At 46.9% G+C, this 23527-nt stretch overlaps 1 protein-coding gene and 1 non-coding gene across 2 annotated transcripts in view; both read right to left on the bottom strand.

Annotated features, from left to right (window-relative positions):
- Positions 1–3111: 3111 nt before the first annotated feature.
- The window catches only part of CCDC60 (coiled-coil domain containing 60), a 163890-nt gene continuing 143474 nt past the window's right edge, over positions 3112–23527 (bottom strand). Inside the window, exons 7-14 of the mRNA XM_061140848.1 lie at positions 21836–22070; positions 16027–16111; positions 12848–12919; positions 10154–10216; positions 9008–9130; positions 7743–7874; positions 5485–5674; positions 3112–3472 (exon numbers count right to left, since the gene is read on the bottom strand). Coding sequence (XP_060996831.1) covers positions 3371–3472; positions 5485–5674; positions 7743–7874; positions 9008–9130; positions 10154–10216; positions 12848–12919; positions 16027–16111; positions 21836–22070 — 1002 coding nt within the window. The 3' untranslated portion in view covers positions 3112–3370. The remainder of the gene's footprint in view (positions 3473–5484; positions 5675–7742; positions 7875–9007; positions 9131–10153; positions 10217–12847; positions 12920–16026; positions 16112–21835; positions 22071–23527) is intronic.
- On the bottom strand, positions 18604–18676 carry TRNAC-GCA (transfer RNA cysteine (anticodon GCA)). Its single transcript has one exon. It is a non-coding gene; the product is annotated as a tRNA-Cys (tRNA).

Here is a 23527-nt window from a genome sequence, read left to right as displayed (position 1 = left end):
TCTCATGATAACCATGCAGGTGGCTCAGTCAGAGGAGCAGTGGGACAGGGGACCGCCTGACACGGGCTTGGCATATAGTAGGTACTCAATTATAGTTCTGATGAAATGCTCATGGCAAAAATACTTCTCCCTAAGGTTCTTCTTTGAGCTTGGGAGTTGGGGGTGATGTATTGCCTCCTTCCAGTCCCTGGTCTATTTTAGTCATAAAAGATCTTCCTTTGAGTAAATACTCCTTTGCCTAAGCTGTTACTGCCTGCCCAGTTCCTTTTTGGCAGGTTTTAAATATTTTCCTGGAGAGCAAGATGGAAGGATAATACTAATACACACCACTAGATGGAGCTACAGCTCTGAGAAATAGGCTGGGAACAGGATGAGAAGAAGGGTGGAGTAAGTCTCTCATCTCCCCTGCCCAAGATAGAAAGACAGACATGTTCTAGACTTGGCTCTGCCGCTTACCGGTTATGTGACTGTTGGCAAATGATCTCAAGTGCTGGCATCCTTACTTGTGAAATGGGGATTATAACAATGCTCACATGAGAGGTATGCTGTGACCATCAAGTAGGATGCAAACTGTGGAACACAGAGTAAAAGTAAGTTAACGGACGCTAGGAAGTTCCATCACTAGAGCTACTCCTGGGGGCATGGTTCCAAAAGCAAGGTAACTTTGGTGACCTCTTTGTCTCATATGATCAGGGCTGGGGGGGCAGGGTCAGAGGGCAGCAGCAAAAGGGAGGGAATGCAGAGTTAGCTGAACATGGGTACAAAACACCTTTTGGAGGCTCCATTTCATCATCTGTAAGGCAGGGGAGCCCCGCCTTGCAGGATGATGATGATGAAATGAGGTAACACATAGCAAGCATTTTGCATAGTGTCTGGAAGGAAGCGGTCCCTCTGTCAGTGCTAGGTTGTGAGTGGCTGCTTGAAGCTTTTTGCAAGCCCAGTCCTCAAGACCCTCTCTCTCCTCTCCTCTTCTGCCCTCTCCTCCCACTTCCTGCTTTAACTGTCATGACCCATAGGATGCTGATGACCTGTGTCTGTCTCCACTGCCACCCACTCTCCTGAGTTTTAAATCCCCGCATTTGACTGCCCCACAAGCATCTCCCACTCAGTATGCTCAAAATAGAACTCCTTACCTTCTCATTCTGAACGTTCTTTTCTTCCTTTCCTTCTGCTACATTAAAGGTACCAACTTCCACCCAGTGGTCTGAGCTGGAAAATCGGACATGATTCCCGATGTTCTTGTCTTCTGTCCACTTGTAATACACCAAACTGACTTCTGCTGATTCCACCTTTTAAATATCCTTTTAATGGATCTCCCTGGCCCCACTGTCATGTGCTCCCTACAATCACTGCTACGGCAGCCTCATCTTAGCACCCTGCTCCCTGCCTTGCACTCACACAGTGGTTATTTTTTTTTTCCTGAATGGAAATACGATTATTCCCCTGCTGAAAATCCTTCCCTGGCTCCCCATGGCCAGTAAGTAGGCCTAAACTTTCTAACATGGCCTGAAAGAAAGAAAAGAGTTAGTCACTCAGTTGTGTCTGACTCTTTGCGACTCTATGGCTTGTAGCCTGTTTCTGTTCTTGAGATTCTCTGGGCAAGAATACTGGAGTGGGTTGCCATTCCCTTCCCCAGGGGATCTTCCTGACCTGGGGATCAAACCTGGGTCTCCTGCGCTGCAGGTAGATTCTTTATTGTCTGAGCCACCAGGGAAAATTAGCGTGGCCTAGAAGGCATCCAAAACTCCCTCCCCAGCCTCCGTCTCCTCTCCTTCCCTATGCTCACTACCAACCTGACCCTACAGTCCAGACATACATATGTTATTTTAGTTCCTCAGATGACATCGAGTTTCTTTTTGCCTCTAGGCCTTTGCCCTCCTTCTTTCTTCTCTACTCCCACTCACCCCAACCCTGACTTAATACAGAAAAGTTTAGGGGCTTCCCTGGTGGCTCAGATGGTAAAGAATCTGCCTGCAATGCAGGAGACCCAGGTTCAGTCCCTGGGTCAGGAAGATCCCCTCGAGAAGGGAATGGCTACCCACTCCAGTATTTCTCACCTGGAGAATCCTAGGGACAGAGGAGCCTGGCAGGCTACAGACCACAGGGCTGCAAAGAGTCGGACACAACTGAGTGACTGAACACACACAGGGAGGTTTAGAGTCTCTTAACTGAGCGGCCTCCTTAGAGACCGCGTCTCACCTCTACGCCCTAGTGGCTTGTCACACCATCACACTAAACAAAGAGCACCGCTGTGGGTATCATGTAGTCCCTCTGCTCGCTCCATCGTCCCTTGCTGACCCGTGTCTCCAGGTAAATTATCTGAGATTGGGGACCTTGTTTGCTTTGGTCATTGCTCTACCCTTAGAGCCTAGAACTTGGTTGATGCATATTCAGTTCTTGATAAATATTCATTGACTAAAAAGAGTAAATAACTGAATAGGTGAGATGCTGCATAGACAGAAAAATAGTTCGACTTTTCTTCTTTCCACCCCTTCTGGATCATGCGGAGATGCTGGGCTCCAGCCTATATGAGCATTCCGATAATCAGGTCCAGTTGTTTAACTGTTAATTCAGTTTAGCTGTCAGTGAGAGAGTTAAAATGACTACAGGTCCTGTAACTTAGTAAGATGTAGGGGGGAAGAAGACCAAGATGGGAAAAGAAGACGAAGATGAGAAAAGAGGTTAAATGGCAATAAACCCACACAATTTTGAGATGACTGGAAGTTAAGCTTCCTTGTACAACCAAACCCAACACAAGATATTACAAGGACTCTTAAGGATGAGATTTTCTTGCACATCACTTGCCTTGTTGGGAAGTGCTCCATCCATTCACTCACCAACCCACCCACTCATCTCTATCTAGGACAGTATACATAAACTTGAGAACTGCACTCTTGCTCTAACGGTATGAAATGGGCATAACATCAGCACCCACTTAACTGTAGTTGTGAGATTATTCGGCAAGAACATCACCCAGCCCTGGCCCTGCTGCATATCAATAAATGATAACTGTATGTTACTATCAGGATTTCAACACCACGCCCAGATCCCACAGCTCCAACTTTTCCCCAGCCGGAGAGCAAACATTCAACTCAATTTTATTATCCAGAATTTGAGGAGAAGGATTGGAGGGAAGGATCCTGGAGAGGGAGTAGGTAGGGTCAAGCTGGACCAATGAGCACCAGTGGCTGGGAGCCTGAGGCTGGTGTGTGAGGGAGAAGGAGGCTTCCACCTGGGAGCCGCTCCCTCTAGAATGTTTTCAGAATCTGGTCTCCAGATGACCCTACCAGATCACAATGAGTCTCCATGAGAGCAGGCACACGGTGTAGACAGCTCTCCTCCACTGGGGTCACTGGTCGACCCAGGCCCACTATGTCTGGGCACTCTGGGACCGGATGGGGATGTTGATTCGGTTCTGCAGCCAGCTGATGTAATCCTCTTGAGGCATATGGATGATGTGTTCTCGCACAAACTAAGGGGGCAGACATACGACAGCCTCAGATTTGGTCTGAAAGCTAGACTCAGTGCCCCTCCCCTCCCCAAGAAGATCCCAGAAGATTCGTGATTGAGGCTGGTGGCCCCAGGATACCGCCAACCCCTCAGGCATTCATAATCAAGAAAAGAGCTTCTTTCCAGTTTCCTAGTTCAGCAGGCTAATTTTAAGCCCCTTTTTGTCACTACTGACCCAAAGAAATCTGGGGAGAGCAGAAAAACCCAGCTGCCTGCATCTTTTTCTCTTTTCTACTGCTGAATATCTTTTTAAAAAGTCATTTGTCCATAAACACTTTTGGGTTCACAGACTCCCTTGAGAATTGAGAACAGCCACAGGCTTGCGTCCAGGAAAGGGTTAAGACACAAAGCACAGAGTTTCACAGGAATTTCAGGTTAAGAGACCCCCCACATCTAGGTTAACAGAAGTTCTGTGATGTTCTACTGGGAGAAGAGCATGCTTACTTTTATGAGGTAAGGCTAATAAAACTCAGCCCAGAGAAAGGGGAGCATCCATATCCATGTTCCCCTCCTTTCACCCACTCAGAAACAGCCTTTCCATAAGCTGTCACTGAGTCGTGTCCAACTGTTTGCAACTGACTGCAGCTCAGGCTTTCCTGTCCTTCACCATCTCCTGGAGTTTGCTCAAACTCATGTCCATTGAGTCGGTGATGCCATCCAACAATCTTGTCCTCTGTTGTCGCCTTCTCCTGCCTTCAGTCTTTCTCTAAGTGGCAGGTGGAATGCACACCCGACAACTGGAAAGATGCCCTAGAGACTTAGTTTCAGACTAGCCTGCCAGATTCTCCCATGAAAGAGCTTCATGAGATGTGGGAAGTGGAGTCTGGACATTTGAGCCTGTGCACAGGGTATTTCTCCCTCCCCCTACTCCTGACTGTTCGCCCACATACACAAGCCAGGTCAGCCTGTGGAAGGGCCAGACCATCATGAAAACACTGAGAGGCCCAAAAAAGCCACCATTTGAATCACTTCTTTGTCTTGGGACACTGAAAACCTTCAGACACTGAAAACACTTCTTTGTCTTGAGACACCGAAAATGTACATTAAAATGTACATTTGCCATCACATAAAATTAAGGAAGTGACTTCACAGACATCTGTTAATACCTTAGGAGGGGGGCCCTTCCTCCTCCCCTCATCTTCTGACAACGTTTGATGCCCTAAGGGAATAGGACACCAGGAATTTCTGGGGGTGGGGTGGGGAAGGTAGGCTGCTACTACAGACCCTTGTGAGGCTCCTCAGCACCCTTCAGCTAAAGACCTAAATCCTTAACTTGATGTTTGGAGACCTGCACATGCTGACCTTTCTGGTCCCCTGGGAACCATGCACCTTCCTGCTCTCTTCCTTCCAGAGCCACTGACTGCCGCTGAATCCCTCTAGCAGCTCAAGTTCTGTCCTGCTCCGGGGCCTGGGCACCTGCTTATTCTCCTTCTCTTCAGCTTGCTGCCTTTTCATTGTTCAGATCTCAGCTTAAAAGTCATCCTCCTCAGGGGTCTCTCGTTAAGAGAAGCCTCTTCTACATTTACCTTAAATCAGGGCTCCTCAAACTTTATTGTGTGTACCAGTCACCCGGCATCTCACTGAAACACAGATGCTGAGCTGGTCAGATACAGTTCAGAGCCTGGGATGCCGCGTTTCTAACAAGCACCCATGTGAGGTCCACAGGGCACGATTTTAGTTGCAAGATTTAGAGTGCTGCTCACTATGACTGTCAGTTATTGCACTCACATGTCCATTCATTTATGTTTCTCCAAAGATTCCAAGTTTCCCAGGGGCATCATTTACACAGAATATAATGTCCTCTGGAGTTGAACAACCAAGGTCACAGGACAATGCCTTTTCTATTGGATGATGAGTTCCATGAAGGCCTTTATGCCTTTTAAAAAACTTTAAAAACTTCAATAGTGCCTGGATGTTGACAGGCCAGAATGAGTGTGTCTGGGGTGTTATGAAGGGAAAGGAAGTGCTCGTCACCTCGATGGCCACTGCGATGTCTGGGGAGCACAGTTCCCAGGGTCTCAGCTCCTGAAGCACCTTTAGGAGGACATGCGGTCGGATCCTCAGGTCCAGGTTTTCCCCAAACTTCTGCAGTTTTGCCAGGATCTTCCTCGCAGGGCGGAAATTCTTCAGATCCTCGGGAAGTTTGGACAGCAGGTCAAAGTACCTTCAATTCCAAGAGGAGAGGATCAGTTAGGAAACTGCTGGCAGATGGTCTGGGCACCCAAAGGACCTCATCTCCACTCTCTCTCTCTCCACTACTCCTGGGATGTCTCCAGGATAGTAACAATCTTTATCTGGGGACTTTCTTCCCTCTTCAATGTAAAGTGTCCACAGATCAGGCAAGTCTTTGTTTTTAGGGACAGTAAAAACCGGAGTCACAATTTGCACAGTGGCTCAGTGGTAAAGAATCCACCTGCAATGCAGGAGACACAGATTCAATCCCTGGGTTGGGAAGATCCCCTGGAGAAGGGAATGCAACCCACTCCAGTATTCTTGCCTGGAGAATCCCATAGACAGAGGAGCCCAGTGGGTTATAGTCCATGGGGTTGCAAAGAGTCAGATATGTCTTAGAAAATAAACAACAACAACGAAAATTAAGGCATGCTTTAAACATAGGCATTGATGATTCTTCTGCCAAGCAGACAATGTGAAAAGTTATAAGGAAGGAAAAATACCAGTATTCTGAAGCTACTCTTCGAGAGTTAATCAAGCCAAGGAGGACATGGACACACTTGTGGGATACCTTCTAGGATGCAAGAGGTTCTCACACACCAGCTGCTGAGGACGTGTGTCTGTGCATGTGTGTATTTTCCATGCTCCTGAAAATGAACAATCAGGGGCCATGATTTTGGTGTTTCAGTGGGTTTTAAGAACCTACTTTGGGCTGATTCATGTCAATGTATGACAAAACCCACTGCAATGTTGTGAAATGGTTGGCCTCCAACTAATAAAAATAAATGAAAAAAAAAAAAAAAGAAGAACCTACTTTGGCCACAGATGCAAAGAGCCTTCTCACTGGAAAAGACCCTGATGCTGGGAAAGATTGAAGGCAAGAGGAGAAGGGAGGGACAGAGGATGAGATGGTTGGATGGCATCATGGACTCAATGGACATGAGTTTGAGCAAACTCTGGGAGATGGTGAAGGACAGGGAAGCTTGGCATGCTACAGTCCATGGGGTTGCAAAGAGTTGGACATGACAGTGACTGAACAAAAAAAATTAATATTATGACAGCATGTGAAGGTAGTTTGGGAATGCATCCTTGAGACAGTGGCAAAAAGGTAGGTTCTAACCTGGGGGTTCAGGTATGGGTGAAGGTAGGGGTGTTATCTCATGGAAAATGGGTTTTTTTCCCTGATTGTAGAAAAAGTTGAGAAAAACCTGATCATCCATCATACATTTTGGCTGCTCATACTGCTTTATATTTGTGATGTATGTTTATATATTTATTCTGATCTCTTTGTAAGCTCCCATTCTGCATTATTAAAATTGTTGAACGGATTCTCGGTACATTTTTAGGCTTTCCTATCTTACTCTAAGATCTTGATTTACTCACCCTGACAGGATGAAGGTTTGGGAAATCAGACTCCAATTTTATATTGCAGATAAGCGTAGAGACAGGTCAGACAGGGGTTTAAATCCTAAAGTTTCCTGATTTGTAAAGTGGGGGGTAATATGTACCCTTCAGGATTTTTGTGTGGAATAAAATAGATAATTCATGAAAAGTGCTTAGGAGTGGAGTGTCTGCCACCCAGTAATCACTCAATTTGCAATATTTTGTGCTGTATTTATTATCACCTCTGTGTTGGGGGCACAGTGTTCTTGAGGTATGCCTGTCTGGCTTTGTATCACTAAGAGTTAAATTATTTGGGGACTATAGTTCTCCCCCCACAGACCTCAGGATCTGTAGGTATTTTCAGATTGGTTTGCCTCTCCTGCTTCTCTTATAGGGGTTGGCAAGTGAGTCTATATTTGCAAGCTGAAGCAAACAGAAGGTAAATATAGAGAGTGCAGCTAGGTAGATTATCTGTGGCTCAGGAACAGAGGGATTTCTTGCCTGATTATACTCTGGATATAGCCTGTTTTGGGAGCGGGGCCCTCCTGGTGGCCGAGGACAGTTTTGGAGTGATGCCTCTCTGTCTTGAGGATAATGGGATTGAATGTAACTTTGTAACACCAGTACCCCCTTCACCCCTTCCAGGGACTGCCTCATCAGGCTCTCAGGATCTTTACCAGTGGTCTGCAATTTCTTCGGCATCGCCTTTTACCATGGAGACTTGGTGTCTCATTTTGGTCATGTCCTTTTGGAAATTTGAGACAAGGTTGAAAGAGTGGAACTTCTGGATACCTCTTTCTTCTTGGCGCCTGCATCACAGATGGTATGAGAAAGAGGAAGATGAATCAGATACTCCTTTTCTTTCACCTTCCTAGCTGCCCTCAGAGATCTGAGTTAAACACCTTTTCCTTCTTGAGGTCCTTCTTAACCCTCTCAACTACCCTGTAAGATACCAGCGGGCTTTGGGCACGCGGCTACAGCTCTCTCCAAGGTCCTGAAATGCTCATGTCTTACTAAACCCAGTCACTTTTTAATCAGCCCTCGTTCTCCCCCTACTTTTGACTGTATTTCCACAGTTTTCTCATCGGTAAGATGGAGGATAATAATTATTCCTAGATCCCAGTGGTGAGGAGTAAATGATAATGTGTGTATAGTGCTGAGTTTAGTGCTGACTCACAGCAGGTGTTTAACTCATGTTGGTTACTCTCCTCCTCATGCCCTTCATCATCTTGTGCATGTATCTTCTCTCTCCAAAGAGACTATATTACAAATATAACCATGTCCTCAATCATTCATGCATTTCTATGGCTTTCCATTTACTCAGAATAAAGTCCTTTGAGTGACTTACCCCTAAGGCTCTGGATTATTCCACCCCTATGGCAACTTCCAGCCTTATCTCTACCCTTCCACCCCTTTTCTCCCAGCATTTTAGGGTTTGGTTCATGAGCTGGGTCAGGAAGATCCCCTGCAGAAGGAAATGGCACTCCACTCCAATATTCTTGCCTGGAGAATTCCACAGGCAGAGGAAGCTGGTGGGCTACAGTCCAAGGGGCAGCAAAGAATCAAACATGACTAAGCAACTGAGCTCAAGTGAACAAAGTCTCTGAGATAAATCCCAACTTGTCAGGGCTCAGCCTTAATGTCACCTTGCGAGAGAGGTCTTGCTGGATTACCCAGCCTGCATTAGGTCCTCATGGTTTTACTCCTTCTCCTAGAACCCTTTTCCCTTACTGTGGAGCAATGACTATAAACTGTACCTATAAATCTATCAGTTCAGTTGCTTTGTCTCTGCCCAGATTTTCCAGGAGACTATAAGCTCCCTGGGGGTAGGGAACATGTCCTTCTCATTCCCTGTTATGGTCCCAACACCAGGCATCTGGTGGTTATATGCTAAGTGCCAGATGAATGTCCTCTGAGTGAATGGACACACATGCGCTCTTACTTCATGAGGATCTCCATCTTATCCTGTAGACAGAAGCCAGCCTCCTGGGCCACGCTGTAAAACTTGGCCCTCATGGTGTTACACACCCCACTCTTGCACTGGATGATGTCACGGTTGGCGCGGCTGTGGACACAGATAAGGTGGGCTTAGGGGACCAAGCCCAAGGGACAGATGCATTCCTGGGGCCCAAGGTGCTTTGCAGTAATACACAGCCAGGTTCTCCATCCTCACCTGGGATCTCCCTCAGCATCCCCCTGGATGTAGGGAATAACAGACCTTCCCAACAATGTTGGACTGGTGACTCAGGCCTTATTACACAAGCCCATGGTGAGACATCTGGTCACTTTAGCTCAGTAAGTTCTAAGGACAGTGAGATGAAAATAGAACCTGGAGCTGGGAGGTGGGAGATTCAGGTTCAAACTCCCTACCACCACATTTTAGCTATATGGCCTCTGGTGAGACATTTTATCTGGCCAGGTTTCAGACTGTTTCCTTGTAGAATGGGACAGTACCCCTGCCTCACAAAATTAGTTTTGAGGAATAAGCAATAATGAATATAGCACTCTTGAACTGTGGTGCTGGAGAAGACTCTTAAGAGTCCCTTGAACAGCAAGGGATAAAACAAGTCAATCCTAAGGGAAATCAACCCTGAATATTCTTTGCAAGAACTGATGCTGAAGCTGAAGCTCCAACACTTTGGCCACCTGATATGAAGAGCTGACACATTGGAAAAGACCCTGATGCTGGGAAAGATTGAGGGCAGGGGGAGAAGGGGGGTGACAGAGGATGAGATGGTTGGATGGTATCATCGACTCAATGGACATGAGTTTGAGCAAACTCCGGGAGACAGTGAAGAACAGGGGAGCCTGGCATGCTGCAGTCCATAGGGTTGCAAAGAGTTGGACACGACTGAGTGACTGAACAGCAAGTGCCAGCATGGAGGAAGATCTGTTGCCACTGTCTGCATGGGTTGCTCCACATCTTGGCTATAAGCCCCTTGCCTTGGGAGTCTTTTGTCCTTCAGTTTTATCTATGGCTTCAGGGAGTCTGGTTGGCCCTGGGTTATTTCTACATCCCTGGGAAGATGGAGGCTGCAGTTGCCACAGTCCCTCTTGCCTGGCACTTTCCATTGCCCACCTGGCGTACCTTTTAATCTTCTTCTGGAGCACTTGGGAGTGGCTGTCTCCACTTGTACTGCTGGATCTGTCACTGAGACACAGAGAAATGGTTTCATGTTGCCTGGAGTCTGATTTGCCCCCAAAGGGTGACTTCAGGGCCCCCATGATGCCTGCCAGCCTCAGGTGAGTGTGGTGGTTCTAATCAAGGCATTTGATAGAACTGCGTATTTTCCCCACACTTTGACCTTTGCTCCCACTGGACACTCTGCTTGGAGAGTCTTCCGTGTTTCTTCCCCAGCTGCTCAAATCCTGTCTGATCTTATGCCCTAGAGCAAATGCTGCTCTGACTCTCATAGTCCAGTGGTGGCCTACTGCCTCTGCATGTTGTTGGGATGACAAGTTTTCAGGAACCAGCTTCTGTATAAAATCGGCCTCTCCACCTGGAGGACAGGTTCACTGTGGACACTCCCATCCTGCTCTCTGTCTGTGCCTCTCCTGGGGTTGAGTGCAGATCTGAGGAGGGGCAAGTCCTCCTGGTCATGCTCTCTGGGGTGGTCCCAGCCCCAGGCTGCCTCTTCATTCAGGGATTCTCTTATCTGAACTGGACCCATTTCACTCAACTTGGGAGACAGACAGAGCTGGGTTCAGAGCCCAGCCCTGGCACTGTCCACTCCTGGGCTGTGGAGAAGCGCCTCTGCTCTGGAGTGTCAGTCTCCTCATCTGTGATCAGGCAACTCCTGATGCCATTTGACCCTTTCTAGGTTGGGAGGTGACTGACTTCCTTAAGTGGCTGCTCCCTCCAGTGACTGCCTGGCTGGGGTCCCTAGATGGGGTGAAGCACTCTGCTCATCCCCGTCCCCCCATACCTTCTGCTGGGTCCTCCCCCAGGGACCCGGGCCTCCAGCGCCGTGTCCAGCATCTTCTCTCATACCCTGCCCTGCTGTGTTCCTTCCTTACGTTTGAGACCCTGACCTGACTGCTTTATCTGTGGGATTCCAGAGACTGAGACTATTTTTCTTATCCCTGTGATGTGTGGCAAATCCTCCCCTTCCTGCCCTGTGACATGTTGGACTTCTTCAGGGAGGCCAACCATTTCTCAGACCCCTCCCCACAGGAAAGGGCCCAGCCTTTGCTGCTTTACCCAGAGGCTCATGGGACTGGACCCATAGGTCTCAGGCCTGGCAGATGATGGAGCAAACCCTTATCCCATCTTACTAGGGGGCAGAGCCCCGGTAATAATACCCAGAAGGCATTGCATTTGGATTCCAACCAGCTGCCCCTACCTCTGCTGATGAGTTCTTTGGGGGAGAAAGTGGGCTTTGACCCTCCTCCTATAGATGGCTCTCTTCTAGAGCAGGCAGGAGGTGAAGGAAGTAGTGTTATTAGCTGTGATTAAAAAAATAAACAAACAACAAAGGACCCTTCTGCCTGTCTCAGTCAATCCTTTTCTTGACCCTCCTTGAATTTCAGCCATACTGGTCTTTGCTCAGTGCCTCTAAACTTCCTCCTGCCTCCAACTCTGTGCACATCTGTTCCCTCTGTTTGGAACGCTATTCCTTCTATTCCCTCCACAGCACGGATCCTAGGTTCTATGGGAAGGCGCAGGAATCACCAGGAGAAACTGCTCAGAATGAATGCAGATTTCAGATCCTACTGTTCCCAGCCATAGGCTAGCTAATTCTTCTTTTTCCCTTCAGGTCCTAGCTTAAATGTCAGACTCAGCCTTGGTTAGAATCCTGGTGCTCAACATTCACCTAATCCTCCATAATTCTCCTTCAGAATGCTATCTATGGTCATGATGACATAGCTATCTCTATGGAATTATTTGATAAATGCATGACTCTCCCATTAGAAGAGCAGCTCTTAACCATTGGCAGGATTCAAGGAGTCCAAGAATGCAGATGGAAAAAAAACAAAACAAAAAAATCCAACAGGTTGCATCTTTAGCCTTTCACAGAAATGGAAATCACAGGTTTTTACACATCACATTAAAATTATGGGAGATACTTTAAAAAATCATTTACATTTGACATTAATCCAAAATTATAGTAGTTATCAGAACTGCTGCTATGTCTTGTTGTATAAGGCACTGCTGACAAAGCTCACAGATGACTATATATCCCATATCTGGTTGTAACATTATAATCAATATTACTATAGGTTTCCTTGTAAACTTCTGTAGTTTATAGTCTACATTTGGAAGCATTTTGCTGAAAGGCATCCATAAGCTTTCTTGGATGGTCAAAGAGTCTATGACAGAGAAGGAGTTATGATGCCAGACTAGATAGTGGGCTTTACCCACAGGGCAGACTGCATCTGTCTTGTTTGCTGCTGAATCTCAAAAGAGCTGAGCACAGCTCCTGGGACAAAGTGGGGACTGAGAAGTATTCTCTAGATGAACAAATGAATTGGGGGCAGACCTGCCCTGGTCCCATTACAAGTCACCTGAGTAAAGAGGGAGGGGGTAGTTCCAAAACACACCATCCCCACCTTCATCCCTCCACTACCAGAGAAGACTAACTTTATGGCACACGATTGCTGGGAAGGAATGGCTGGATACTCACCACCAAGCCCTGGGAGTCAAGTAACTTATTTCCAGTGAAGAAGGAAGAAGATCCCCCTCCTTGCCCCCCTTCCCACAGTCTGGTGAGGGTGTCTGCAATGCCCCCCATAACTGTGTGTTGCCTCCTGACTTACCCGCTAGGGCCCCAGGCCTTCCTACCTTGATTTGTGGGTGGTCTGCATGTCCTTATAGGCAGAATCACTCTTGTTTTGTCTGAGCACTGACAAGATGCTGCAAAGCAAGATGAGTCACTTAATAAGGCTCTGAACATATGATGCTCTGAGGCAGTGAACATCCATAGGAGAATGGAGGGTGCTCATCCACAGCGGGGATCCTAGGTTCTATAGGAGTGCATATAAGTCACCTGGAGGAATGGCTCAGAATGCAAGTGTAGACTCCTGAGTCACATTCCTAGAGATCTGGAAACATAGGCCTGGAGTGGGACCCCAAAGCTGTGTTTAAAACCACACACACACACACGTGCGCGCGCAGTCTTCTGACTCAGGTTTGCAGAGAACATACTTTGAAAACCTTAGAATTTCCTGACACACCACGAAAAAATGCCTGCTCAAAGTACTTGTTAAAAAATATGGTTTCCTCTAGGGATTTTGCTTCAGTGTGTCTGGGATGAAGACCAGAAATCGGTAGTTTTCTCAAGCGCCCCAGCTGATTCTGATCTTCAGGGATGTTTGGGAAAGACTGCTAGAGGATTTTAAGAAAAGGTCATCTTCCTAGACAATGTTATAATCTGAATGTTTATGGTTTACTACTACTACCCCCCTATCAACCCGCCAAATTCATATGTTGAATCCTAACCTTTTAGAGGATGCTGTTAGGAGGTGGTGGCCTTTGGGAGGTGATTAGATCATGATGGGGGAGCCCTAATGATTGAAATTGATGCCCTTGTAAAACAGACCCTGGAGAACTAGCTTGTTCTTTCTACCATGTGAGGACACAGTGAGGAGGCAGCTATCTATGAGGAAGAGAGTCCCTGCTGGACACTGAATCTGCTGGCATCTCGATCCAGGACTTTCCAGCCTCCAGAACTGTGTGAGATAAATGTTGTTCACAAGCCACTGTTTATGGTATTTTTTGTTATATCAGCCTGAACACATGAAGACACGGGACCAGAGGGCAGTCTGGCCCTTGAGGCTAGGGGCTGGAAAGGCAGGCTTTCAGGGGTTTCTAAAAAGCCCAGAATTCTATGTCAGTCTTGATGGGAGCAGATTTGGTGTCTAAAGTGAAATAGGAATCTACATTTTTAAAGTGAGGCAGGCAAAAGAAAACCTGCAGCTTTCCCTAACTGGCTCTGTGCATCTCTGCAGAGAAGACTCCAATATTTGCTGTCTTTGTGACAGATTAGGGAGACTTTTCTCCTAGAGGAACGGAAGCAGATGGGAAACTTCAACAGGTTCTTGCACTATAACCATGGTTATTTTATCATTAAAGTGAATGCAGAGGCCAGGTGAGGAGTTTTGTGAGAACCAGGTTCTTGTGTGGTTTAGTCTTTGAGCGCCTGAAGCGAGTCATCCTTCTCCATCTATGAGATGGGACAAAGGAATAGGGTACTGGTTAATCAATCTGTCTCAGCAAAGTGCTGCAAAGTTTCCATAGGACACTGCACATGAAATAAAAGTAACCGCCACCTCCACTGTCACCAATTTTTACATGCTTACAATATGCCAGGCACAGGCTAATATGTTAAATGCATTATCTCACTAAATGCTTAATGTGACTTGGTGACGTAGACATTATTTCCGTAATAATAAAAACACTTTACCAGGAAATTATCATTTAATTCTCATTGCAGCCCTTTGGGATAAGTTACTAATGAGCCTCATTTAACAGAATTGGAATCAGGTTCAGAGAGGTGAAGCAACTTGCTCAACAGCACAGAGCCATTAACTCACGGAAATGAGCTCAACCCTGCGCTGCTTGGTACCGCTGCCAACGCGTGGGTGATACACAATCTCATTCTACAGATGCGAAAACTGAGGTTTAGAGAAAGGCTGAGGGACTTGTTCAAAGGCACTAGGTCTCGAACCCACGTCAGTCTGATTCCAAAGCCAGTGTTCATGACGTGAGTGCTCACACAGGAAGGAGCTTCTTGGAGCTGATGCTTCATCACTGTCATCTGTCTTTAATGCTGGTAAGTCAGGCAAACAGGCTGGGGCCGTAAGGGCCAACACTGTCGCCGCGTGCCTTCAGAGCCACCCTCCAGGGCCCTGAAGCAAGCTGAAGCAGAAGCAGCTGCCAATTCATCATGAACAAGCAGAGGCGGGTGTGATGCATGTGAGCGTGCCTGGTGAACTGTAATTATGGTAATAACAATAACCAATAAGTCATAGCCGGCATCCTAGTAGGCTGAAGGCAATGATGAACCTCTCTCGTGCCTCATTTATTCTCGGGAAGTAATTTCCTTACTCAGAGGGATCCACGCTTGGGAAGGGAGCTTCAGTTCTAGCCTGCATGCTCTCCGAGGCTTTTAGAGGGTTAGACGTCCAGTGCCCGGGGCTTTCCGCCGGAAGGAGGACACCTCGGGTTCAAGTCCTGACTCTCTGAGCCAATTACATTGGTTGCCTGTCAGCTCAAAACTTCAAAGGGATTCTTTTTTCTCCTTGGATAGAAATCAGAATCCTAGAGGTGGCTTCCAAGGTCCCGGCAGACTTATATCTCTCCCCATCCCATTCTGGCAGCATTTTGGTCCATTCTGAGCATGTTTGCACATGCATGCCTATAATATTCACTCCCCTTGCCTGCTCTCCCTGCTCCTCTCATAACTTTGGTTAGCTAGCTCTTCTTCATGCTTCATCCAAAATCTCAGCTTGAAGTTTCCTCCTTGGAGGAAGCTTCTCTGATCCCCATTCCAGACGAGATCAGATGCGCCTACTACTTCCTCTCACAGGTCTGAGATTTCTTTCCTAACACTTCCTGCAATAATGAGTACGGGTGGTCCATCCATATTCATAAATACTCACTAAGAGAATGAATGAATAACCTTTGGGTTCCTGGGAAGAAGGGCAGCGGAGTCATTAAAGGAAGAGTTTTGGGGATAAGAAAGTTGCAGCTTTGAGTTGTTGCCTTGCCATTTGTTAGCTGGGTGACCTGAAACAAGTTCCTTACCCTCTCTGAACCTCATTTCCTTATTTGTAAAATATAGACAACAGTACCTACCTTGTGGGGTTGTTGGAAGGACTCAGGGAGGTGATATATGTGAACAAAGTACACGATTCAGCACTTGTCACAGAGAAAATGCTCAACCATGGGGCACTGCTGGCCTGCACGATATCACTCTGATGCTGACATCCTTTATTTGACTAGGTATCAAGAGAATATACCTGGGTGCCTGTCTTTGCATCTCATTTTCCATGGTGATTGCTCTCCGGGCATCTTCCCGAACCATCTCTAGGAGCTTCTGCAGATCTGATGGGAACACAAGAAGTCACTGTCTGCAGGGTGCCTGTGAGATAGGACTGACCAGGTCAGGGCCCAGCCCCCAGCCTGATGTCACCTTTGCTTTGGAGCACTGGCCCCTGATAGCTCAGCTGGTAAAGAATCTGCCTGCAATGCAGGAGACCCTGGTTTGACTCCTGGGTCAGGAAGATCCACTGGAGAAGGGATAGGCTACCCACTCCAGTATTCTTGGGCTTCCATTGTGGCTCAGCTGGTAAAGAATCTGCCTGCAATGGGGGGATCTGTGTTCGATCCCTGGGTTGGGAAGATCCCCTGGAGAGTGGAAAGGCTACCCACTCCAGTATTCTGGCTTGGAGAATTCCACGGACTGTATAGTCCATGGGGTCGCAAAGAGTCGGACACAACTGAGTGACTTTCACTTCACTTAACTTTAGAGCACTGTGGGGCTGGAGAAGGATAAGACCAGGGTCTAGAAGTCTGACAGGTTGTGAATATGACTCCTCTGCCTCCTACCAGTGACCAGCCATCTCCTTTGGAATGCCATCTAGATTCCTCCCTGTGGCCTGTGAGGCCTTGTGGGTCTTGGCTGCTCTTTGTCCCTCCTGTCTCATGCCATTCTCCACATCCTCTTCCCCCTGGAACTCTACTGTCAGCCTGAGAGCACTGCTTCTACTTCCAAGAAGAAATCAAGAAATCACCTTGTGGGGGAAAACTTTCTCTTACCGCATAGGCCTGAGGTTCCAAAATGGTGCCCCATAGGCTGATTGGATTGGATTGGACTGGGATGCCCAAACTTGTTAAAACTGGCAGTTTTCCCATTAAAAACACCCAGGCCTCCAGCTTCCCTGTAAAGACTCTGAGGTGGGGCTCATCACTGTTGTGTGCTGATGGGGCCTTCAGACTTTCAGGGCATTCTCCAGCTCACCATCGCTCCCCCTCCTCGTCATCACACTAGTTGACTTGTATTTCCATACTTCGTACTGTTGCTTTTTATACGATGTAGAGATATTTCTCTGTGTCTGACTATTGAGCGTTGACTTGAGTTCTCTCAAAAGATAATGTTCAAGTCCTAATCCTCAGTACCTCAGAATATAAGTTATTCATGTTTTTATTTGGAAATATGGTGGCTTCAGGTACAGTAATGATGAGGATACACTGGAGTGGCACGTGTGCGTGCTGTCTCTTTAGTCAAGTCCGACTCTTTGCAACCCCATGGGTTGTAGCTAGCCAGGTTCCTGTGTCCGTGGGATTCTTCAGGCAAGAATACTGGAGTGGGTTGCCATGCTCTCCTCCAAGGGATCTTCCTGACCCAGAGATCAAACCCATGTCTCTTACATCTCCTGCATGGGCAGGCGGGTTCTTCACCACTAGCACCACCTGGGAAGCTCCACATTGGAGTAGAGTGGGCCCTTAATCCAATGTGATTGGTGTCTTTGTAGTAAGTGGAGAAGGTGGCCATGTGACGACAGCGGCAGACTGGACTGTTGCTGCATCTACAAACCAAACTGTCAAGGATGCCAACAACTGCTAAAAGCTAAAAACGGCAGGGAAGGGTTCTTCCACACGGATTTCAGAGGAAACAAAGCCCTGCTGACCCCTTGGAGTCTAACCTCCAGAATTGTGAAACAATAAATTAGTGCTGCTTTAACCCAGGACACGGTGCTTTGTTAAGGCAGCTCCAGGAATCTAGTACATGGACACTCTTAAAAGCTGGAAAATAACATATATCTGGAGTAAGCTACATGCTTCAGGGTGAGTAGGAGAGTAGAAGCTCTAAGTGCTTTATATGGATACAGATGGGTAAGTAGCTGGCACTGTGCTTGTCATCCAGGCACTGTCAATATTTGCAGAATAAATAAGTAAACGACTAAGGAGAAAAAAACAGGAAGGGTTTGGGAAGCTCTGAGCTAGATTTGGAATATCGATGAAGGAAGACAATGCCAATGTAGACACTTTTCTTCAGTAGGTGTCTGGAGTTGCCTCAGGGTTAAGGCTCAAAAGCCATACCTGGATGGGTGAAGCCAGCGCTTCCCAGGACCATTCATGTCCAGCCTGGTTTGTGAACGCAGTCACTGCATGCTAGAAAGAGGGTGTTCCCCTCAGCAGCCTCCCCTCAGCCATCCAGGCTGTGATAATCATCAACATTTAGCCATTTTCTACTCCACCTTCCTCATTCTCAAGCAGTTCACCTTCCTAGTAACCTGTGGGCAGGGTTCCATTTGACCTGAATCTGATCTTCATTTTTGTCTTGTCATGCCCACCTCCCCTCCTGCTGTGCATCCCAGCATCCTTGTGGTGTGTCTGGAAGCCTGTTAGTGAGGGAGCTCTGGCTTTATTCCCTTCTCTTCCCCCCCATTTCTGCCCCTGAAAGTGAAGTGAAGTTGCTCAGTCGTGTCCGACTCTTTGCGATCCCGTGGACTGTAGCCTACCAGGCTCCTCCCTCCATGGGATTCTCCAGGCAAGAATACTGGAGTGGGTTGCCATTTCCCTCTCCAGGGGATCTTCCCGACCCAGGGATCGAACCTGGGACTCCTGCATTGCAGGCAGACGCTTTAACCTCTGAGCCACCGGGGAAGCCCCTACTTCTAAGCAAATCAGCCTAGTGGGTGGATCCCAGAGAATGACCCCAGGGACCTGGTACACTGGGCAGCTCTCCCAAAGAATCCCCTCTATGGCTCCATATGCCACTTAAGGAACCGAAGTTTTGTTTTGTTTTTTTCCTGCTAGCCAGTAATGCCTCTGGGCAGGAATGGTGCCCGCCAACATCGAGGTCCATCCATCCCGTAGCTGAGGCTGGATGTGTATGAACTGGAACAAACCCTTGGGGCTGTGAGGCCTGCATTTAACCACAGAAGCTACCTGAAAGGACAGACTTGTTTGCAGAAGGTACAGACGCCATGAGATAGAGTTTCCCTGAGGAAGACAGCCCTGTGATGGATGCCCACACTTGGAGGAACCTGCCTAGTTCTCAGTCCCCAGGGCTATGGACACGCCATTACCCATTGCTCAGAGACAACAGCATCCTCTGGTTCTGGATGACAAGCCACACCCCTAAAGAAAAAATTCTAATTCCCTCCTCCATCACCCATCCCCAGCCAGTCTAAGAACCTTACTTGAGAGCAACTATAACCTCTCTTTGGGGGAAAAGAGAGGGAGTCCTTCTGTTGTATGGGGTTGGTTGAAGGGGTTGGGGGAACAGTAGAAGCCACAGGACCCTTCTTTTTGAGTTACTACTTAAGTGAGTTTTTCCTCTAACAGTTCCAAGACCAGCAGCTTCAAGACTGGCAAGAGAAATGGCCCGGCTTTAGTTTCTCTGGAATCCCCTCATCACTGACTTGGGAGGAGACCAGTCCACACAGAGGCCATGGCCTGCTGTCCCCAGTGATTTGTGTCTACAAAGACTTCATTATGCAGCCAGCCCTGGAAATTAAACCTTGGTCAGATGGTGTGTCTCTCAGAATAGGATTCATGAATTCAGAATCAATTTGAGGAGGTTTTAGAAGGCAATGAAAGTCTGGGAAATTAATCTACTTTTGTGAAGGCTCTGACAAATGCAGTCGAGGTTAAGGGATGAATAGAGAAAGGTGAGGAGCTGGAGGGAGAAGAACTCTCTCTCTGGACGTTGGTCTCTGGCGGGAATGCATCTCCCAGCCATTGCTGTGCACCAAGGTTGAAGGTAAGACATTGTTCCATGCCTGAAGGGAGCTCACACTCCTTTCCCCGTTCTTCCTTAGTAACACAAATATATGTATGCATATGTACTCTGTGTATGTGTGTGGGAAGGGGGTGGGCATGGGCGGAAGCATATATTACCCCAATTTCCCAACACTCTTTGCAACTAAAGGACTAAATGCTGTGACTAAGTCCTGTGGCTAAATTCTGAGCCATGAGATTTTCGAAGAAATGTTGTATGAAGCTTCTGAGAAGGCTGCTTAAACTCGATTGGAAGTGAGCACTTTTCTACTTCGCCTACTTCCTTCTGCTTCCGTCCAAGGATGTGACTCTGATGACTGGCATTCCAGCAGCCATTTTGGACCATGAAGTGATCCATGGTGAAGAAGAAAGACAGAAGGAAGTAGGATCCCTAATGATATTTTGGAACCACCCTATCTCTAATCTGGGCTTCCCTTGCGGCTCAGCTAGTAACGAATCTGCCTGCAGTAGAGGAGACCTGGATTTAATCCCTGGTCTGAGAAGATCCCCTGGAAAAGGGAATGGCTACCCACTCCAGCATTCTGGCCAGGAGAATTCCATGCCATGGGTTGCAGAGAGTCGCACACAACTGAGCAACTTGGACTACCTCTAACCTGCAAAAAAAAAGGAAAAAGATAATAAATTTTTATCTTTTTTAAACTAGTATTTTTCAGGTCTCCATACCGAGCCAAAAGAAGTTCTTACCTGAAACAGGGAGATGTCGTTGTATTAAATGAAAATTAAGTACCTAATGGGACTTCCCAGGTGGCTCAGTGGTAAAGAATCCACCTGCCAGTGCAGAAGACGCAGGAGTTGGGGGTTCAATCCCCGGGTTGGGAAGGTGTCTTGAAGAAGAGAATGGCTACCCACTCCAGTATTCTTGCCTGGAGAATCCCATGGACAGAGGAGCCTGGCGGGCACAGTGCCTGGGGTTGTATAGAGTCAGATACCACTGAGCATGCATGCACTTAACAACTTAACACAAGCAAGTAAAAATATGAAGAGTTGAGAGGAAAGTCAGGGAAAACTTTGCAGTGAAGAGCTGCCTTAAGAAGGGCAGCTCCAGTTGAATATTTTCATACAGGTTGCTGGGCTTCTGTTGCCACAAAGAGTAACATTTTTTAAAGCCAGAATTTCCATGTCGAAACTCTCAAGCTTAGAAAGTCACTCCTACTTTTTTTTTTTTTAAACAAAGCCTTCTGCGCTAAATAACACATGGATGGCAGGAACTAGCCTATGCGCCCTAGCTTTCTATCTCTAAACTAAGACAAAAGATAGGAGTAAAGAGGGCAGGGTCCAAAAGAGTTTGGGGAGTGCCACTGGCTGCAGTAGGCAACTGGTTAGACTCGGAGGAGGGAGGCCACTGGGAAAGTGTCAGCAGTGTCTTAGAAGGGGGCTCATAGTGTGATACAACTTCCTATATCAAATATCCAGAAAAGACACTTTTCCAGAGACAGGAAGTAAGTTTGTGGTGGGAAAGGAGAAGGGCTGTCAATGGACATGAGCTTTCCTTTGGAGTTGATTGACATGTTCTACAATTAGATGGTGGTGATGGTTACACAACTCTATAAATTTATAAAGAATCGTTGAATTTAAGTGAATCATTCACTTAAAACAAGTGAATTTTATGGTATGCAAGTTATATCTCAATAAAGCTGTTTAAAAAAGCAGGTACTAAATTCCAAAAATATAGTATGAAAACATAAATAACCTTATCAATATTTTTTATATGATTACATGTTAAAATGACAATATTTTATAAATTGGGCTAAGTAAAATACAGTATTAAAATTTTTAAAAAGAGCAATTGATGACCATGGGCTGTCTCCCAAGTAGAAATGGTTCAGAGTAACCCAGGTTAGAGTTTATTTCTGATTTCCACTGGGGGAAAGCAAAGGGGTCTTTGGAAATTGATCAGGGCTAGGGGACCTGTGTGTCTTCTTTAACTGAGTGGAGGTAAAGGTGAAGCATGAGGGGCTCTTGATGTCTGGCTTCAAGGCAGAGTCAGCGCAGACTGGTCAGATCTAAGGCAGGACTTACTGATATGGAGAGGCTCTTCTTCAGGCTTGGTCGAAGACGATTCATTGTCCTCGATGTCCTTGCTGCCTGTCGCCTGGGTGATCACACTTGGGGGTTCATCCGAGCCCGGGTTCACGGAGACCATGCTGCTCTGGGGGGATGACCCTCCACTTGTCCGAGACAGACTGAGGGTGGAGCCTCGCCGGCTTGGTTTGCGGGTGGTGGGGCGTGCTACAGGAATTTTGAATTTCTTGGTCTGAAGAAAAGAAATAAGAAAGGGGGATTTTAGAAAGAATGAAGGAAGTGGTGGTGGGGGGGTGGGGGCAGTGAGGGAAGGGAAGGAAGAAAAAAAGCAAAACTCTGGCTCTGAATGTGAATTCTTTTTGACTCTTTCCAAACACCATGAGATATATTTTGGGTCTGGGGAAACCTGTCACACACTGACGTCATTTATACGTGTGTATTACCAGAAGCAAGTTTGATGGGACTTACTCTATTCAGTAAGTGCCATGATTGCCCAGTAGTCACCACAGGAAGCTAAACATGTAATCCAATGATGCTGCCATGAACCAGAACACTTTTTGACTTTCCTTTTGTGACAACCATCAGAGTTGATTTTTAAACAAGGGGAGGATGGGTCTAATTTCTTTTAGCTGCATCTTGTTTTTCACTCCCCCAGTTTTAGGTATCAACTTTGTGTTCACCAGATGACACCTGGGCCTCAAAGAATAAAGATTTATATTTGCTGGGGTTTTCTGAAGAATACGAAATGGGAGGTGGAGTTGGGGAGGCAGATTTGACTGATGAGGTGGCACTCTTGGGGAGAAGGGGAGGAGCCATGATGGAGGTGGGCAGGAAGACTGAGATGACAAGTCTTAGTAGGTAAAAGGCAGAAGGTAGGGAAAGTCCTGTGAGAGGAATGTGAATTTTTGAAAGGAGTCAGAGTGGGCAGGTTACAGGTATGCGTGTGTGTGTGTGTGTGTGTGTGTGTGTGTGTGCGCGCGCGCACACGCACGCGCACCCTCTTGCATTACTGGTTGTCACTTTAGAATGTACTTTGTGTGGTTATGTCCTCATTTAATTCATGATTCAAGTCGTAGGCTTCCTAACCTGTCCCAATTTACTCAGCTATTCTGGGTAAGAGCTCAATGCAGGTCTGGGCTACAAGTAAATAGAAACAATTTTTCGTTTGAGAACACTTGAAATGAAAGCCCTTGGAGGGCAGTCTGAGATCTTCTTTGGCTGAAACTCATAGTGTGAGATACCCCAGGGAAGACGATAAGGAGAAGAGGCACACCTGAAGACCACACAATAATAAGCGTCTAACAGGGTGGAGAGAATGGTTTTCACCAGGACTCATCTTAGGGAGTCCACAGTGTGTGATCAGAAGTTATTTTTCGACTGCTACTAAGAGAGTCAATTTCTAGGGAGGTTGATAAGTCTGGGGTCCCCAAGGAGGAGAATGGGGTCTGGGACTCTCAAAGCAGAGATAGGGGTCTGGAATTCTCAAGGAGGATGAAAGGACAAACATTTTTTCTTTTTCCTCTACATTTCCTAGTCTTAGTCACATAAAATGTTTTTTTCTTTAAGCCCAGAACTGATGATTACACAACAAACAACTCAGTTTAAACTCTGTACTAAGGATTATATAACAACAATGTATCCTGCTTGAGGACAGTTTCTCCTTGCTGAAAACCTTCTGGCTAATCCTGT

The sequence above is a fragment of the Dama dama genome, chromosome 5 (assembly GCF_033118175.1).
Source record: "Dama dama isolate Ldn47 chromosome 5, ASM3311817v1, whole genome shotgun sequence".
Classification (NCBI taxonomy): Eukaryota; Metazoa; Chordata; class Mammalia; order Artiodactyla; family Cervidae; genus Dama; species Dama dama.
The sequence above is the reverse complement of the archived record's forward strand: the minus strand, read 5'-3'. Positions and strand labels throughout refer to the sequence as shown.